The 20,139-nt window shown below is 38.2% G+C and overlaps 1 protein-coding gene across 2 annotated transcripts; it reads right to left on the bottom strand.

Annotated features, from left to right (window-relative positions):
* Window positions 1-1,518: 1,518 nt before the first annotated feature.
* LOC129239542 (probable isocitrate dehydrogenase [NAD] subunit alpha, mitochondrial) lies at window positions 1,519-14,181 on the bottom strand. Of its 2 annotated transcripts, XM_054875101.1 has the most exons (7): window positions 14,025-14,181; window positions 13,822-13,893; window positions 12,885-13,052; window positions 4,296-4,690; window positions 4,081-4,216; window positions 2,836-2,949; window positions 1,519-2,564 (listed from the first exon to the last, which is right to left on the bottom strand). In XM_054875101.1, exons 1-7 carry the CDS (start codon window positions 14,049-14,051, stop codon window positions 2,340-2,342), a joined length of 1,137 nt encoding a protein of 378 aa, XP_054731076.1. In that variant the 5' UTR covers window positions 14,052-14,181; the 3' UTR covers window positions 1,519-2,339. The 2 variants fall into 2 exon arrangements, with proteins under 2 accessions (XP_054731076.1, XP_054731077.1); XM_054875102.1 differs by lacking the exon at window positions 13,822-13,893 and having other exon boundaries at window positions 14,025-14,176.
* Window positions 14,182-20,139: the final 5,958 nt, after the last annotated feature.

A 20,139-nucleotide genomic window follows, 5' to 3' on the forward strand; every position in this document is an offset into this window, starting at 1 on the left:
AGGCGTGTGCGTATTTTGGCTGCAACAAGTTAATGATTCGAGTTGATGTTGGATCCGAGTTGTTGTTGTAGCAGTAACTTTGTCCTGTCAGTGTAGTGTAATCACCGGTCGTCTTCGTCTAGCTCATCTAATGGTAGGCTCAGGAAACTAGCTGTTTCGACAGGTTGGGTCCTGAGGGAGAGGGGTGTTAGATGAGTGGGTTTAATGGGGCATGTGAAAAGGTGGTTAGTGTCGCGCCGGGTGAAAGTTGTAAGTTCCTCGCAGTGAAGAAGCGAGAAAGCCAGGCGAGGTAGTCGTTTACCTTGGAGCATAGGCCATCAATGTCATTGCCCGACGCCATTATCGTGCAGTCGTCAGCGTAGAAGACCAGGGAGACAGTCGGTTCTACGTAACCGGAACGACCCGGATTTATATCCGGCCAAGGACTGTCACTTCAGCAGCATTCCTCGTATATGCACGGGGAATGTTTATGCTGCTACAACAACAACAACCAGGGAGACCCTCTCTGGTGGCTGGGGGAGTTTCGAGATATGGAAATTGAAAAGCAAGGGTGAAAGGACATCACCCTGCGGAACTCCTTGCTTTATTTTCCTCTGTTTGGATGTTTGGTCTCGAAATATTACTGACGAATAACGACCACTCAGATAGTTCGCGGTCCACCTCTTCAGCCCTAGCGGGAGTGTCGACTGTAAAATGTCATCTAGTAGCGTGGCGTGGCTGTTTCGAAAGCCTTTTTTAGGCCCAACATTACTAGGACAGTCCTCTCGCAGAGGCGGTTTTGGTTGAGACCGCGGTTTACCTGGGTGCTAATGACGGTGAGTGCCGTGGTGGTGCTATGCACTCTTCGGAAACCATGCTGATGTGAGGTTGGGGTGTTTCGTAAAGAGTGGAAGTAGAAGGGCTTCAAAAGTCTTCACTACTGGGGAAAGGAGAGTTATCGGACGATCCGAGTCCGAGTCCTCGGATCGTATGTGCATCTAAAACACGGGAAGCTGTCTTTCATCTATCGCAACATGATCGATCTGGTTTCGCCTTTTTCGATCAGGAGACAGTCACGTAGCTTTAAGGTGGAATCTGGTGCTGCAGACTACCATGTTTCGGACCCCAACGAAGTCGATCAGCCTCTGTTCGTTACCGGATGTTTCGTTGTGCAGCCTGAATTTTTCGGCTGTTGGACCAAAGATTTCCTCCTTACCCACCCTAACATTAAGTTGCTAAGCACGATTTTTATGTCGTAGCGGGGGCAGCGTTCTAGCCGCTCATAGAAGTAATCTTCGGCCGCATTGTTCTTCCCATCCGACCCACATACCAGAATGACTCGCGTAAACTAGTCGTGTCCAGTGCGTTGAATCTCATCCTCACCGCATCACTTCAATTTCTCAGTTGTAATTCAAGTAATCAGAAATAATTTTAGAAACTTAGAAAACGCAACGTTTATTTGAAAATTAGCTCACTCATAAATGCACCAGATTTGTTTCACGAACTCAGTTATATCACCTTACAAAATCAAACTCACTATTTTTAGTTGTTTACAATTTTTAATAACTGTTTATTGGTGTATCTTAATATTCAACACTTTGTAGTATTCATAATAACTGTTGTTGAAGTCTGAACATTTCTCTATTGTTGAATATTGTTCTGACAAAAATAATAATTTTAATTCATCACTGCTTTTCAATGAAAATTTACGATATTGTGTGCTTTGCAAGCACGCGCCTCTTCATCCAATACTATTGAATATCGTCAAAAGGCAAATAAATAAATGTTTACGCTTTTGAGTTTACTAAAAACTATTGTAAGGGTACACAGCAGGTAAATGACCCTTGGCGATAACTAAACATAAAATTAAATCAAATATCTTTACATAAATATTGACTAATAAACGTAATCTAATTACTAAATACCTGATTGGCAATTTTAACATGAAAGAAATCATAAAAATTTAAATGAATACTTCTATAGTACGATGATAGACGCATTAACAAGTGAACTAAATGTGTATGGATAGCTAACGTAATTTATAGCTTGGCTTGTTTCTGTTTTGTTTCTTGCTATCTCATTTTTAGGTGAGCAACTCGTGTACGTATTAAATTTCCTACACATTATGGCATATGTGTGTATATTTTTCTATTCGAACGCACAATACTTTCATTTCAAGCAGTTTGTTTTTACATACATACTTAAGTTTTAGTTAGTTATTATAGGTTTTTATATTTCCTTTTAGTTATTATATTGGGTAAAGCAGCAGTGGGTAAAATTTATTGTTCTGGCCGAATGAGAAACTGGCGAATATACACGACACGGCGTACACGTTCACCTTAAGCGTTTGGCTCACCACTTCACAGTTTAGCACAAATTTCATTTGTAAACTCGGAGCATTTAGCCTTGCCACCCAAATCACCGGTTAAATATTTGCTCTCTTTGATCACCTCGAAACAAGCATGCTGAATTTTGTCGGCATGTTCATTCAACTCCATGTGTCGCAACATCATAACAGCCGACAGCAGTAAAGCAGTGGGATTGGCCAAATCTTTGCCAGCAATATCGGGGGCAGTACCGTGAACCTGCATGACAAAAATATACAATTCAAATGTGTGTTTTCTTTAACTCTCCGTTGGACACCCGGGTCTGTCCATACTATTTCGGCCTTGGACGTGAATTTAACATATTTCTATAAGAGCTAACGACTTGAGCTTCCAAAAATTTTATTTTCTATCGATTTATGGATATAATCTTTTAAAAAGGATGCTCGAACAGGATGAAAAAAGGTCAGACCCGGGTGCCCAGCTGAAGGTTTTAAAAAAGGTATCCAATGGAGGGTTAACAGTCACTTACAGATTCGAATAATGCGCCGTTAAGACCCATGTTGCCGGATGGTGTGAGACCCAACCCACCGACCAGGCCAGCGCACATATCAGACAGAATATCACCGTACAAGTTGGGCATCACCTGAAATGTACAATAAAATTAATTGTAATTGTAACTGTTGTTGTTGTTATACAAGCATAAACATTCCCCATATACCTTCTGCTCAAATATGAACGAGACGGTATCAATAAAACGGTCCGCGGATGACATATGGCAAAAATAAATTTTTTGTTTTTTGGTAGGACTGTTATAAGCTTTCATGGCAAATTTCAGCGTGATATGTCACATAGTTTGTTTTCTGTGCTACTGTAAACAAGTCAAGCTCGAGTGTGTTCTTTGAATTCTCTTTTATGACTTCAATTGTCTCAAAATGTTTTCCACGGAGCGGCAACTTGAGCTTGGGAAACAGGAAAAAGTCACATGGAGCCATATCAGGCGAATACGGTGCTTGCGGAACGATATTAACATTATTTTTGTTCAAATAATCGCGAACAAGACGTGATGTGTGAGCTGGTGCATTATCGTGATGCAAGAACCATGACTTTTTGTCCCACAATTCCTTCCGTTTAAGACGAATGTTCTCGCGCAAACGCTTTAAAGCGTCTAAATAATATTCAGCGTTAACCAATCGGCCTTGCGGAAGGAACTCCGAGTGCACCACACCTTCGTAATCGAAAAAACAGTCAGCATAACCTTAATTTTTGAGCGACTTTGGCGTGGTTTTTTGGGTTGATGTACGGCCCTCTTTGAACGATTTGTACCACTGGAAAACAGGTGCACGCGATAGAGCAGAGTCCCCATAGGTTGTCTGCAACATTTTTAAGGCGTCTGAAGCCGAAATTTTGTTGGAATAACAAAATTTCAAACAAATTCTTTGAATTTCCATCGTTAAATTCGAAGAACACACTCGAGCTTGACTTGTTTACGGTAGCACAGAAAACAAACTATGTGACATATCACGCTGAAATTTGCTATGTAAGCTCCTACCAAAAAACAAAAAATTTATTTTTGCCATATGTCATCCGCGGACCGTTTTATTGATGCCGTCTCGTTCATATTTGAGCAGAAGGTATGTACGGGGAATGCTGATGCAGTGACAGTCCTTGGCCAGATATTAATACGGGTCGTGGGAATGTAATTAGAATTGTCGAAGCGGTTGACACATGGAATGCTAAAATTTCATACAAATATCTGGATTATTTTTAAACATACCAGCACATCGTATTTTTTAGGATCTTGCACCATATTCAAACACACGGTGTCCAAGTAACGTTCTTCGAACTGAATTTCCGGATATTTCTCGGCCATGTCACGCGCGCAACGCAAGAACAAACCGTCCGACATGCGCCTGTAACAACATAAAATCGCTAGTTAATTATTTGGCATTTCTATATATTTTCATAGATACATATATGGATTTTGCTTACATGATATTGGCTTTGTGCACTACGGTCACCTTCTTCCTGTTGTTGGCCTTGGCATATTGGAAGGCATATTCGGCGACACGTTTCGACGCCTCCTCGGTGATCAGCTTAATACTCTGCACAACGCCATCAACAATTTCATGCTCAATGCCAGAGTATTCACCTTCGGTGTTCTCACGAATGGTCACCACATTGACATCGTCGTAGAGGGTTTTGTAGCCCTCAAGGCTGCGGCAGGGCCTCACGTTGGCGTACAAATTGAACTCCTTACGCAGAGCTAAATTTAACGAGCGATGACCTTTGCCGACGGGTGTCATCAAGGGACCTTTCAAGCCAATTTTGTTTGTGTTCACCGAATCGATGGCAGCTTGTGGGATACCGTACTTGCCATCGGGGCCCTATAAGAGACAGAGAGAGAGAGAGAGAGAGAGAGAACAATTATTAATAAGGATTTACTTCGCTCTTTATCATTACTGCAATATGTTTTTATTTCGAAATATAAATAAATGCAAAACAAATTAAGCTGAAAGATGTATCGATAGGCTTTCGTTAAAAAACAGCTTATTTCTGCTTAACACTTCCCGCCTGTCAGGCACTAAATTTCAGAATTTTAAGCAGTATTTCCACTATTAATTCTTTAATGCCATTCAGCCTTAGCTTTAGAACACAACATGAAGAGTATTTTTACGAGCTCGAGGGAAGTTGAGGGCAGTTGAAGTAAAATTTTATATTTTTTTGTGATATCAGAATTCATTGATCTAAAACACGTATGTAGATGAAGAGTATAGATTTCTAACTCTACGACTAATTTTCCATTCATGTATGGAAAAGCGTAACAGCGCGAAGCGAACAATGACCTGTTGCGTCAAACGATGGCTTAAAACACTAAGCAACACTCAGTAATAATAAAGCTTCAACTAATAATTATACGTACAACAATAACAATAATAATAATAGAATTTATAACAACTAAGATAACGCCTAACAGTAGCCATAATTTTGAATTTATCATTGCCAAGTGTTCCCTGCCAAAGCCTGTCTAGGTGTACCTACTATTGAAATAATTTCTTTTTTTATCACATTTTGTTAATTTATGCCAGCAGCTGTTATCAAAGCAACAAATTGCACATTATTTACTATTATGCCACATACAACACATTCGGCTAAAGGGACTGCTCCTCGAGTATACACCACCAGAGGGGTGTGAGGTTCAGCGCACTAGACAGGGCTAGTTTACAGGGTGCGGCAGCGCCTGGTTGGGAGAAGCCGGAGTCATTCCGGTACATAGAACCGGCTGCCTTGCCCCTTTAAACCCACTAATTTAACACCCCTCCTCTTCCTCGGGCCCAACCTGTTCAAACGGCATGTTTACTGAGACTACCGTTAGATGCGATAGACGATGACGCCGGTGACTACGCCGTCCTGGCAGAACTGCTTCAGTAACCACAACAACAACGGTACCAGAGGTATCGAAAGAGTTTTACACGCGGCTACATTACTTAAAACCGTATGCGTGATGAATGTTTTATGCAACACACAACACACACTTTATTACATATGCTACAACAACGACAATTTTATGATATAGCAGCAACATCAACAACCACTTTATGATGCTGCAACAACAAGAATAACAACCATTTTGTGAACTTACAACAACAATTTTATGATATTACAACAACAACAACCATTTTGATGTTGCAACAATAACAACAACCATGTTGATGTCACAACAACAATAACAAGAACCATTTTATATTACAAGAACAACCATTTTATGTTGTTTACAACAATAAAACGTTTTCAGATATATCTACTTGGTGTTGTTTACAACAACAACAGCAAACCGTTTTCTGATATTACAACAAAAACAAGTAAAATGAACAACATCTACTAAGAGAACACTACCCCAAGATATCAAATGGACCATTCGGAATTCACAGAGAGAACGTAGCTTCAAATCTCGGTCGCCCCTCGGCAGGCAATGGCAAACCTTCGAGTGTATTTCTGCCATGAAAAAGCTCCTAATAAAAATATCTGCCGTTCGGAGTCGGCTTGAAACTGTAGGACCCTCCATTTGTGGAACAACATCAAGACGGACGTCACAAATAGGAGGAGGAGCTCGGCCAAACACCCAAAAAGGGTGTACGCGCCAATTATATACAGTGGTGGTCACGATTTTAGCACACTATACACAACCTTGACACTGTCCCACTTTCCTCTTTGTTTTTCGACAATTCACTACGAATATTGTTCTCTGGGTGTTGTTTACAATTAAAATAAAAAGAACCGTTATAATCCGTAGCATTTGTTTTGCAATTTTTTTCTTAAAATTCAGTTGAGTGCAAGAGCTGCTTGTTTGAGCTGGACACGAAGTTAGCACATAAATAATTCCTCCCACTAAATTTTTTCTAAGTATTTGAACTTTATGGTAAGTTTTTATATTTTAGCTATTATGTTGATTGTAATTAATGTGAAAAAAAAAATATGTGAGACATGGCGAAAGGTTCTTGGTGCTCCGAAGCGCAGCGGGAAGTAATTCAACGTATGAATTCTTCTGGGAGCTCTGTGTCTGAGATATCCCGACTTTTAAGGTGTTCACGCAAAATGATTTATAATGCTCTTGCTCATATTAAGCGCCATAAGACATTTAAGAAGGTAGAACAACGCCCCCGCCGCCGAAAGACAACAGCTAGGGAGGATTTACTAATATGCAAAGCCTCGCGAACAGACCCTTTTAAGAGTTCTAATGCCATAAAATCGCAAGTTTTATCGGAATATGGAATAAATGTTTCTTCCAAAACCATTAGAAGGCGTTTAAATGAAAACGGGTTGCTTGGGTGCATAGCTCAACACAAACCTTTGGTGTAAAAAAAAAATTTGGAGGCCAGGCTGAACTTTACAAGGGAACATATCCATAAACCAATAAATTTCTGGAAAAATATTTTCTGGAGCGATGAATCGAAGTTCTGTCGTCTCGGATCTGACGGGAAACAATATGTTTGGAGACCGCAAAATAAGGAACATGGTCCTCGCTACACATTAAAAACGGTGAGGCATGGTGGTGGAAGCGTCATGGTTTGGGCATCATTTTCCTGGCGAGGTGTTGCACCCATACACAAAATAGATTCGCGTATGGATCAATATGTTTACAAAAACATACTAACTGATGTCATGATTCCTTATGCGAAGGAAAATATGCCCTTAATATTGCGTTTCATGCATGACAATGATCCTAAGCACAAAATTAGTGTTTTAAAGTGGCCAGCTCAATCACCGGATCTCAATCCGATTGAGAATTTATGGAATGATGTTGAGAAGCATATTCGAGCCGTGAAACCGAGGAATTTGAACGATTTGTGGTCGGAGGTTAAAACTGCTTGGTATGGAATACCCCAGACGAAATGTGCTGCCCTAGTGGAAAGTCTACCACGCCGATGCGATGCTGTTCTCAAGAGTGGTGGATATCCAACTAAATAATAAGTTTTTCTTTCACTAAAGCGTTGTTCTCTGAAAATATCCATATGTGTGCTAAATTCGTGTCCTCCATTATTTTAGGGTGCTTGTATTTAAACCAGTTTTAATAAGTAAGGAGAAAAAAACAAGGTTCTGATTATAAGGCCTCTCTTTCTCCTTTCTACAAAGACCCGCCAGGGATAAATATTGCCGCTAGATTATTTGAATGCAATAAACGCAAAATGAATGTTACTGCATTATAGTGTGCTAAAATCGTGACCACCACTGTATATACAATCGGAGGCCTTGCAATACTAAATTAATCAGAATTAAAAGTTGAGAATATGTAACCCGTAGGTTTGATGGGGCATGTGAAAAAGTGGTTAGTATCGTGCGGAGTGCCTTCACATGCTGGACAAAAGTTGGGTATGTCGGGGTCGATCCTGGATAGGTAGGACATTAGTCTGCTAAAGTACGCGGGTCACCCGGGGTAGGTGAAGCTCTTCATCTGCAATAGGTGGTGTGTTGGACTCCGATTCAGACTCCATCATACAGATGTCGGGAGTGTTAGAAGGTGGTGAGGGTCTCCCGATGAATGTCAATGAGCGTTTTTCTATATACTGTTCGATCCAGTAGTTCTAGGTTCGTTTTGTGCACGATCTCGTCAGAATAGTTAAAGAGATGCCTCCTGACGCGCATGGGAGGCGGCTAAGGTTCTAGTAGGTGTCTACAGGGGTGAAACCTTCGGTACCACTCAAGCAGAAACTGTTTGGTGAGCATTTTACTGTGCTCCTTGACGAGAAGCATTAGTATCTAAGGTGTTTTAGGAGGGAGGGACATCAGGAGGAATTCCGTGACTGTCCTGAATGCAGTATTTTGATATGTCTGCAGCTTAATACACTGCAAATCACTAGTTTCAGGCGACCAGACAGGCGCAGCATAGTTCAGAACCGGCCGGCCAGTTGCTTTAAATGTCGCCAGCAACATTTCTTTGCCTTTGCCCGAAGTATCAGGTCAGTCCATAAGTTCGTGCGTATTTTACCCATAATTTCACTTTTATACGATTTTTACATAAAAAAAATTATTCGCACGTGTTGTTAAAAAATAAAATGGAATCTTCGAACGCGTATAAAAGTGGTAAAAATGCAACAACTGCTGCTGCAGAAATAAACACTGTTCACGGAGAGGATACCGTGAGTGTAAGGACTGCGCAAAGGGGTTTTCAAAATTCAGAAGTGATAACTGCGACGTGGAGGATGCCCCGCGCGCTGGTCGTCCTGAAGCCTTTAACTCCGACGCTTTGCTCGAACTCGTGGAAGCTGAGCCAAATTTGGCAGTCGATATGATAGCTCAGAGGTTAAATTCTTCGCATGGAACCGTTCACAGGCACCTGGCTCAGTTGGGAAAGGTTTAAAAACTGGGAAAATGGGTTCCGCATAGACTTTCCGTTGCCAACCTTCAGCAGAGAGTGAATGTGTGTTCTCAGCTGCTGCAACGGCTTGAAGATGAAAGTTTTTTGAACCGAATCGTTACTGGTGATGAAAAATGGGTCCTTTGCAATAATCCAGTTCTTAAACGCCAATGGTTAGATAAAGATGAAACACCAGAACCGATCCCTAGAGATGACCTTCACCCCAAGAAGATTCTCCCGTCTATTTGGTGGAATATGGCCGGTATTGTTTATTATGAACTTCTGGAACCAAGCCAGATGAGGATGCTGATTATTATTCACACCAGCTATCAAACCCGAATGAGGCACTTAACAAAAATCGACCGTCTTTAGTGAATATACGCAAAGTTTGGTTTCACCACGACAACGCAAGACCTCATACCGCAAGGCAAACATTAGGCAAGCTGAACGAGCTCGGATGGGAGCTAATGCCGCATCGACCATACTCTCCGGATATTGCACCTTGTGATTATCACTTTTTCCGTGGACTTCAATCCCATATGAGTAACAAGAACTATTCCTCAAAAGAAGCTATAAAAAGGGATATCGAAGCGTATTCTGGCTCCAAGGACAAAAAATTTTTTGAGCAGGGAATTAAAAATTTGCCTAAACGTTGGGAAGACATTGTAAATAATGAAGGAAAATATATTATTGATTAATAAATACTTTAAACATCTGTTTTATTATTATAATTTTAAAACCACCTTTAAAAAACGCACGAACTTATGGACTGACCTGATACTACCGGCAAGCGATTTGAAGACCTTGTTGCGGTTTTGGACTTCAGTAGCAATTGCCTAGCCTCTGTAGTACATTTCAATTTCTCTAGGTCACAAGTGCATATAATAAACAACTATGCATCAGTGCTTGGAAAAATACCTGTTGTTTTGCGATCCATTTCAAATCAAAGTTTAATCATCTCTCTAATAAAAAGTCTGGTTTATTAGACCATTATTTGAAAAAATTCGTAATTTTTAAAGCAAAAAAAAAGTAATTAAAATCTCTACTAATCAAACCGTAAATAAATAAAGAAACACAAAAATTGGATTAATGACCCCAAACACAACAAGAAAATTACTATTCAACAGCAGCTCACGCTGGTCCGAGCTTATCAAGAAGTGATGCACTTATTACCGTTTATGTGTTTGCAAACTTTCCGTCTGCCAAATCTACATTTTTGCACACTTACGCATGCACACATATGCGCATATAAAAATTTATAAGCTGAAAGAAGTAAAAAAAAATTGTGAAAACAAATTTAGCCTTGAAATAAAATCAAATATAATTACCCATTAGGCGGCATACATATATACGCGTATACATATATACGTACATATATTTAATCAACTACAAAAACAGACGCACTGTCTGGTAATAGCAGATACATAAAGAAGGAACCTTTTTCTGACAGCGCTCGGTTTGCTTTGGGCAATGAATAAAGAAACCAAAGAGCACTTCTGCCCGGAACGACCCGGATTTACATCCGGCCAAGGACTGTCACTTCAGCAGCATTCTTCGGTTGTTGTAACAACAAGCACTTCTGTCATAAAAATGTCATAAAAAAAGACTTCTAAACGAACCAATGCGACATTTGGAGGCAGTACAATACTGCAGGATTCTCAATTTGCAGTAAAAGGGAAATTGCAAATGAAGTTCGGCATAAAATCTTGCATTTACTCTGGCGAGCAGCGTCAGTTACTTTTATGTTTTTTCCTCTAAAATTCTAATTGAATAAAAAAATCGTATTAATGGACTTTGACCAAAAGAACTTAGGTAATTTTTTTAAATCTTTTGAAGTTAACAAATCCTTATGGCTACCTAAATCATAAATTAACTTCACTTAATATTGCGAATGATATAAGAAGGATATCCCCGCCATAACCTCAAATGAAAAGTAACAGTATGATTCAAATGAAAAATAATAAAAAATCTCAGTACGACCGTTGTTGTTGTTGTTGGCTTACTAAGTGGTGTGGGCCGTAAAGTGGTGTGCTTATCTTAACTTTTGCTTAGGTTGACTCAAGAAATTTCCAGTTTCACCAGATATCTCTTTGCTTTCAAGTGTGTGCAAAAACATTTCGTAGCTACTTAGTAAACCTTCTTATATGCATACATTCATATAGATCTGATCAAATGCCAACAAGCAAAATTGCTTTTCAAAATCACACAAACCCGGGTGAGTTTATATGCGAATATGTGCTTAAAATAATTGCTAGATATCTTATTTCAAATAATAAAAAATCCCACTTATTGTCATATTTTTAAGTTAAGAAACCAAAGCAATAAAAAGCGGCATTGTGCATCATGATTCAATTATTAAAGGTTTGCTCACTTATGACATTAGAATTCTGACACTCCCTTACAAAAGGTCGCATTTAAAAAGGATGAAGAAAATGGAAATATTAAATAACTTTTTGCTTAAAATGGTAGTAAAATAGTCCTTTTTTAGTCAAATTAAAAAAAATATAAAGTATAAACGGAAATTGCCAAGTATGATATTAAAAAAAAATGGTTTAACTTAATGCCAAAATTATATTTTGTGAATTAATTTTTAAATTCAAAACTGATCAGATACTTCGTGATTACCTAAGTATTAAGACCTTGAATTATTATTATATCGACGGCAATTGCCGTAGTCAAATAGTTTGCTGCGTGACTACCATTTGGAAGTGCAAGGATTCAAAGCCCCGGTCATGAAACTCCAAACGATAGGAAATGTTGTTTGTAATAGCGTCCGCTCTTCGGCGGGCAAGGGCAAACCTCCGAGTGTATTTCTGCCATAAAAAAGCTCCTCATAAAAATCATCTACCATCCGGAATCTATGATTAATTACGTATTGCTAAATGAGCTCTTGTTGGTAACTTATGCATTTTTAAAGTAACCTAGTAGGTACTTTCCCAACCTTTATTTAAAAGGCATCTGGCTCAAATTGTCAAAACGTCCATCTTTCACGTTCATTGCCCCAAAAAGATGAGCTATCATATCCTGATTTAAGCTGTATGTCAGGATGTTTTCCATAACGTTTTGGTTATGGACATACCGAGCAAGTTCTTGTGTTTAAAAACCCTTTTCAAAGCACAATTTTTTTACTACAAATTTTACATTTCTTCCACTTTTGATAAAAATTTCTAGAGTTAGCAACCCAGTGTCTTGCTAAGGGAGCCGATTTGTCAAGAGGAAATGAGAAAGCTGCTTACTGAGCAAACCTTTTATTATTGAATCATGATTGTGCATATGATTTATACATATGGGCGGGCATACATTTGCTAAGAGCAGCTAAAATGTTTTTATCTAACTTCTCTACATCAAACTGATACCCATTTTATTTGCGCAAGTTATTGTAAAATATCTGCCCCTTTGTTTTTTCTAGAATATAAGAATATATCGTCCCCTTAGTATTAAAATAGCCTATACATTTTTTGATGTTTTGAGAAAATGAATTTCAAACTTTTTGTCGAAAGTAGCTCTCACTCAAATCTCGTTATGTCTGTAAATATTTATTATTTTTTGACTGACGTTTTGACCCACTTTGTGGAACTAGAATTTGAGAAAATTTTGACCACATATAAAATCGACGATGGAGAATCCAAAAATTCAATAAAAAAAAAAATAATAGCCTATGAGCACATAGGCTATTGTTATACTGAGGGGACGATATATGACTATCATACAAAGTTTTTACTTACCATAACAGGATTGACATCGACACTTTCCCATTCAATGGGCACATTGGCAGCTGTAAAGATTTTCTGCACAGCAGCTGAGATTTCTGGTCCAATGCCATCACCGGGAATTAGAGTGACCTTTCTGGCGCCTGATGCATAACCGCGTGCAGATGTGGGTGCAGTGCTAACCTGCAATTGCAAAAGTAAAAGTTTAATTAAAACTAACTATAAATATTTAGCTAATATAAAAAAAAGCACACATCTGCTAATCAAATATTTACATGCTCTATAAATGTTTAACAATGAATGAAAAAAAAAACAAAACTCTTTTACTAATTAAATACTGACATGCAAATAGTGACGCTTTTATCATTAGACGCTTAGTTTAGCTTATCAATGAAAATAGGCACGCGCACTCTCATATCTGATTTGATACGCTCATTCAAACAGCAACTGATATTACATAAGTGAGTGCCTCCAAACGGTCTGTCGTATTTGCCGTCCGTCTGTCTGTCTCCCGCCTATCTATGTCCACCACGCAAGCTGCAACGTTCGCTCTGCTTGTTGGCAAAACCGAACCGCATATGCTTCGTTGCAGTACGACAATACCGAACTGATGCAGGTGCTGTGGGGTTGATTCTTATTAGCCACGGTAACGTATATCATCGGTACTTTGTTGAGGTTATAAAATTTTCTAGTTCGTAAAATATAGCTAGTCAACATTTTTGTACAAATTTAGTAGTTAATATATAAGGACATAAACTGGTTGGGACACTGCAAAAACATGCAAACTTATTTGCAGTTGTCCTAAATTGGCAGAAAAAAATTTTGTTATGGCACATACATATTTGCTAAATTTTGAATTCAATTTGGTGTTATGTAAAAATCTGACAGCGATGCAGCATCGACTTCGCTGGACGTCGCTAATTTAAAGAGCTAGACGCTCTAGAGGACGAACCTTGACGTTGGTCGCTGCATCGGTCAGTTGCTCCTGTCCATAACGCGCGGTATTAATTCCAAAACTTTTCAACTAAAATACAGCACGCAAAAAAAAGATGCAAAGGGAATTTCAACAAATAAACATCCATATATGGTTAGAGGGAGTAAATGAGTATTAAAGTTTCCTTAGTTTGGATTGCTAATGGCAACACGCTCACTCACAATCTTTTGAATAAATCTTGCAGCCATTTCTTTTTTATTTCACGTAAATTCGCACGAAATTGATTTTAAGATATTCGCAACTTAAATCGACAGCAGCACAAACACCTTTCACACTTCCCAAGAAATTCGTCGGAAAACTAAAAACTCCTAAAAATTCTTAACAACGAACTTGGCTGCGATTGGCGATTGCCATTTGTCAAACAAATTTGCAGTCTCCTTTTTGTTTTATCAAATCACGTGCAAGGCGATTCACGATAGCATACAAGAAAATTATCATCATTCACAATCGATAATATTTGAAAATTATGAAATATTTACGCAAAGTAATTGTTGGAGTGGGCACCTTAGCCGAATATTTGGCGCGTGAGTACCTTTCGGAAATGCGTAGGTTGTTGTTGTTGTTGTTGTAGCAGCATAAACATTCCCCATTCTTACATACGGGGAATGCTGTTGGAGTGGCAATCCTTGGCCGGATATAAATCCGGGTCGTTTCTGTAACGTAGAACCGACTGCCGTGGAAACGGAAATGCGTAGGCTCGAATCTCTGTGTAAGAACATCAAATAATGGAAAAAGTTTTTTTCTAATAGCGGCCGCCCCTCGGCAAGCAATGGCAAACCTCCAAGTGTATTTCTGTCATGAAAAAGTTCTTCATAAAACCATTTGGCGTTCGGAGTTCTTGTAGGTCCCTCTATTCGTGGAACAGCAGCAAGGCGCATGCCACAAATGGGAGAAGGAGCTCGGGCAAACACCTAACAGAGGTGTACGCCACAATTATTTATTTATTTATTCATTGTTATTTCAAAATATTTTATTAAATATTAAAAACAGACCCTTATTCTATTCTGTTACAATAAAAATACTCTATAAATCGAATTGACAATTTTATTCTGTTTCAAACCAACCGTAACTTAAAGTACGTTCACGTATGCAGTGATTATAAATAAATTCACAAGAAATAATCTACCGGTTCATATATGGCAGATTAGCTGCAAAATTGACAATCAGCTGTCAAGGCTATTTTCAAAGATATTTCATTTTATAATAAGCAATAACTGGTCGAAGCGTCTATGCACACAGGATTTTTTCTGTAATATGACTGCGTAATTAATAATATTTAACAAAAATTGTATTAGAAATATGTCTACAACCTCTTTCCCTTGTCGAACTGTACTGCAAAAAGTATATTTATAATCTGCGATTATTTAATAATCTTTTTAATTTTTTTATTGTATTTTGTGTTATTAGTGTTTTTGACGTGATAACGTCTTATAATTCGATTTAACAGGCTGCACGCACGAAAAAATGTGTCGTTACCTTGCTCATTGTCGTTACCTTGAATGAACTGCAAGCGAAAGCGCGGAACGCACGACAAAGCAAACAAAGCAAACGAACGGCAACGTTCGATATCTTGCTCTCTCCTACTTAAGTGAGCGTATATGTGTATGTATATGCGCATATGTACATATATAAATTCACGTATTTGTATTTGCATATGCCTTTGATTATTGATTATTATTAATTTAATTTACTTGAAGAATTTAAAATAAAACAAAGTTTGTTAATAATACCTGTTGTTTTAATGTTATTATTATTTTTTGACGTGATAACGTCTTATAATTCTATGTAGCCGGCTGCACGCACCAAAAAGTGCTTCGTTACCTTGCTTGAACAGCATGTTATGTTATGTTATATGTTATGTTATGTTACGTTATATGTTATGTTATGTTATGTTATGTTATGCTATGTTATGTTATGTTATGTTATGTTATGTTATGTTATGTTATGTTATGTTATGTTATGTTATGTTATGTTATGTTATGTTATGTTATGTTATGTTATGTTATGTTATGTTATGTTATGTTATGTTATGTTATGTTATGTTATGTTATGTTATGTTATGTTATGTTATGTTATGTTATGTTATGTTATGTTATGTTATGTTATGTTATGTTATGTTATGTTATGTTATGTTATGTTATGTTATGTTATGTTATGTTATGTTATGTTATGTTATGTTATGTTATGTTATGTTATGTTATGTTATGTTATGTTATGTTATGTTATGTTATGTTATGTTATGTTATGTTATGTTATGTTATGTTATGTTATGTTATGTTATGTTATGTTATGTTATGTTATGTTATGTTATGTTATGTTATGTTATGTTATGTTATGTTATGTTATGTTAAAGTATATTATGTTATGTTAATGTTACCTCATTCTCTATATCCATACAAAATATCTATCAAACAAATAAAATTAAAATTTTCTTTTGAAAAATGCAACCATTCAATCAGTATTTTCTTATGACATTATCACGTTAAACTATCGTCAGTAAACCGACTTTACAGACAACCTCTTTTTAATTTTTTTATTGTATTTTGTGTTATTAGTTTTTTTTTGATGATTCTAGTTGTTACTGAAATTATTCCCCGAATTATAAATAAGTAAATATATTTAAATTTTTACAAATATATAGGTATAAATTTAATTTAAAATCAATACTTCGTCATTCCTAAAAAATACTTTTTATTTCTATTATTTTACTACTCGCAATCAATTTCCCTCCTCTACTTACACTCGCTAACCCAGCGCAATCAATTCACCCAATCCAAAGGAAGGCGAAGAAAATTCAAAATGAAAAAATATGCGCGTTGGAGGGTGGAGCTACGTTGACATTTTCTATTTTCTACTACACTTTTTGCTACTAAAGTGCAAATATTTGCGCTGCAGTGATTCGATGGACACCTTTGTTTTTGCATTGTGGCACAGTGATTGGTTGCAAGAAATATGAAGACACAATTAAATTTTTTTAAACAGCATAACTAGGGATCCTATATTTTCATAAAATAATTAAAAATGTTAAAAACTATTGAGAGTTCAATTAAAGAGTTAAGCGTTGAGATCTAAGTCTGTTCAGCCGCAGAAAAAATGCATCAGCTGAAAAAAATGGAGCTAAATCGTCAATCACTTATTGAGCGAAGAGTGTATCGCTGGTGTATGGAGCTAAGTCCGCTTGGTAAAACCTATTTTTATACCATATAGTCTGTGACACTTCCATTTACATAATGACGACCGATAGTGGTTGTTGGGCGTAATTAGAAAAATTGGTCTCAGGGTTCGATTAGAGACTGGGGAAGAGACAGGGGACTGAAGTATTGGAACGAAAACACATTCGAATGCGACTTTCTCAGCAACACCAGCATCATCACTATAGATGAGACTTAGGTCTATCAGCTTGATCTAAACTCTATCACCAAGATGATTATACTCCAAGCAAACATGCACAGGAGTAAAAATGCAGACCTGTGACTGGAGCATATGGTCTTAGAAAAGGGAGTTCAAGTAGTATTGACAAGCGAACAATATGCTCGATCCGAGAAAGCTTGGATCGAAGACGAGTCGGGAACCGCCGCCATCTGGCTGTCGCAGTAACTGCGAAAGGTTCAGGCGATGGTTTCGTCTAATTTCAAAATAGCCAATTCACAATCATAAGCTGTTACCTTACACCAAACGACAATATAGATGAATTCTCCCGGAAACTGGAAAGCATTGAAGACAAAGCCCTTAGTTTAGAGGGACGATTAATCATAGCGGGAGACTTCAACTCAAAAAAGGGTTCGGCGACAACGAACTCAAGAGGTAGACGAGTGCTGGACATGGCAGCCAGACTAGGTTTAGTGGTGCTCAACACAGGAACGACTACGTACCGAAAGCCAGGTTGTGAAGGCACCACACCTGAAATAACCCTAGCATCGGAAAACATAGTAACAAAACTAACACTCTACAATACTCTCATCATGCCCGTCCTAACGTATGGCGCAGAAGCTTGGACGATGACAACATCCGATGAAGCGACGCTTGGAGTGTTTGAGAGAAAGATTCTGCGTAAGATTTTTGGACCTTTGCACGTTGGCAACGGCGAATATCGCAGACGATGGAACGATGAGCTGTATGAGCTTTACGACGACATAGACATAGCGCAGCGAATAAAGATCCAGCGGCTTCGTTGGCTGGGTCATGTCGTCCGAATGGATACAAACGCTCCGGCTTTGAAAGTATTTGATGCGGTACCAGCTGGTGGTAGTAGAGGAAGCGGAAGGCCTCCTCTGCGTTGGAAAGATCAGGTGGAGAAGGACTTGGCTTCACTTGGTGTGTCCAATTGGCGCCGGCTAGCACGAGAAAGAAACGACTGGTGCACTTTGTTAAGCTCGGCCAAAATCGCGTAAGCGTTTATCGCGCCAATTAAGAAGAAGAATCTTGGATAAGAAACTGACTTGAAAGACATATGTTTCGTTGAAGGTGGATAGCGCATTAAATATTTTTCAACCATGCCGTAGATTCTTTGACAAAATCTCTGTATTGTGCATTGGTAAGGTCAAGACTGGAGTATGCCGCGTTTATTTGGAGGCCTTACACTACAATTCTATTTAACAGATGATCTATTTTAGCGTGCTCATTTGTCATTAATATCATAGCTGGCTTTATGGACTGCCCAAACTTCAAAATTAGGCTTCATTGCTTTAGATTTTGATTTCACGCAGTCAAGACCTTATTTTTTAGCTCAATATATATATATTATAGTATTTGCGAATGCTTCTCTTTGTGCCACTTAAATAAATGTTTCAAAGATGTGAAAAAATAAATACAGGGTGGCTGATGAATTTTGCTACATTAAGAAACTCAAATAACTTTTTTTTAGTGTATGGAATTCATTTTTTTTTTTTTCAAGTTGAAGGTCATTAAATTTTATTAAATGTAGCTTAACTAGTTTTAAAAATAATTGAATTTAAATGCCCGCCATGCTCGTTGACACAAGTGCGGCATCTTAGTAAAAAGTTGTTCATTGCTGCTTTGAGAGTTGCGACAGGAATAGCCGCAATTGTTGCCCGAATGGATTGTTTTAGTTCATCCAAATTTGTTGGCTTTGTTTTATAAACTTCTTGTTCACATAAACCCCACAAGAAAAAGTCAGGTGCAGTAAGGTCAGGCGACCTGGGGGGCCAACGAAATTCGGAGTTTCTTGAAATCAGTTTATTGGGAAATTTTCGTCGCAACTCTGTCATAACAGTCTGGGCTATGTGAGACGTTGCCCCATCTTGTTGAAACCACACAGAGTTGAAAGGAATTCTCTTTCGGCGTAGTTCTGGATAGAAAAATTCTTTCAGCATTTTCAAATAACGGTCTCCAGTAACCGTAACGGTGTGACCATTTTCTTCAAAAAAATAAGGCCCGACAATACAGCGTGAAGAAACCGCACACCACACTGTCACGCGAAGAGGATGCAATTCCGTCTCGTGGAGTATCTGTGGGTTAGAAGTACTCCATATTCGACAATTTTGTTTGTTCACATTGCCGTTTAAATCGAAATGGGCCTCATCAGACATGAAAAGGCAGTTTAACATGTTTTGGTCTTCTTCCACCATTTGCAGGATCTTCTGGCAAAATTCCAAGCGAATCGGCAAGTCTGCTGCATTCAGTTTGTTAACCATTTGAATTTTGTAGGGAAATAAGTCTAAATCTTTGTGCATTATTGTTTGCAAAGACTGTCGGCTGACACCAAGTTGAGCAGATAAGCTTCTTGTTGAAACCCTTGGATTGCTTTGTATAGCTGCAGCTACAGCAGCGATCGTTTCCTCCGTCCGAACTGGTGGGTTTCGATGATGAGGCCTTCTTGCGACTGTTCCTTGCTCAGCAAAATTATTCACCAGTCTCATTATGGTCCATCTGCTCGGGGGATCGCCGCCAAACATCCGCCTGTACTCTCTCTGTACCAAAACTACGGACTCCAGTGCGTGATAGCGGCGGACTATCCAAATTCTTGTTTGCGTGTCCCAGTTATCCATTTTAATAAACTTTAAAGATCAATCTGCAAATTAAAACAAAAATGGAACAGATAACTTAAAAAGAAAAAAAGTTATTCAATTTTTTTTTGGTAGCGGCTTTCATCAGCCACCCTGTACAAGTAAATATATGTATCTAGTCTTTAAGGCTCTGGCAATCATAGACTTCAATAAATAAATAAATAATTCCATAATATTAAGGACGATCGCCTAACCGTAACCAGTAATGGTAAATGGTTTTTTGAAAAATCCCTACACAGCCCAAAAAAAT

Source organism: Anastrepha obliqua, chromosome 2 (genome assembly GCF_027943255.1).
Source record: "Anastrepha obliqua isolate idAnaObli1 chromosome 2, idAnaObli1_1.0, whole genome shotgun sequence".
Lineage (NCBI taxonomy): Eukaryota > Metazoa > Arthropoda > Insecta > Diptera > Tephritidae > Anastrepha > Anastrepha obliqua.

What these genes read in the sequence shown, in the direction of transcription:
- LOC129239542 (XM_054875101.1), bottom strand. Translation starts at nt 14,051, where the DNA reads ATGGCTGCAAGATTTATTCAAAAGATT. An exon ending in TCGATGTCAATCCTGTTATG is followed by an intron (nt 4,691 to 12,884) that starts GTAAGTAAAAAC and finishes TGTCTCTTATAG; the next exon opens with GGCCCCGATGGCAAGTACGG. An exon ending in CTAAAAAATACGATGTGCTG is followed by an intron (nt 2,950 to 4,080) that starts GTATGTTTAAAA and finishes TGTACATTTCAG; the next exon opens with GTGATGCCCAACTTGTACGG.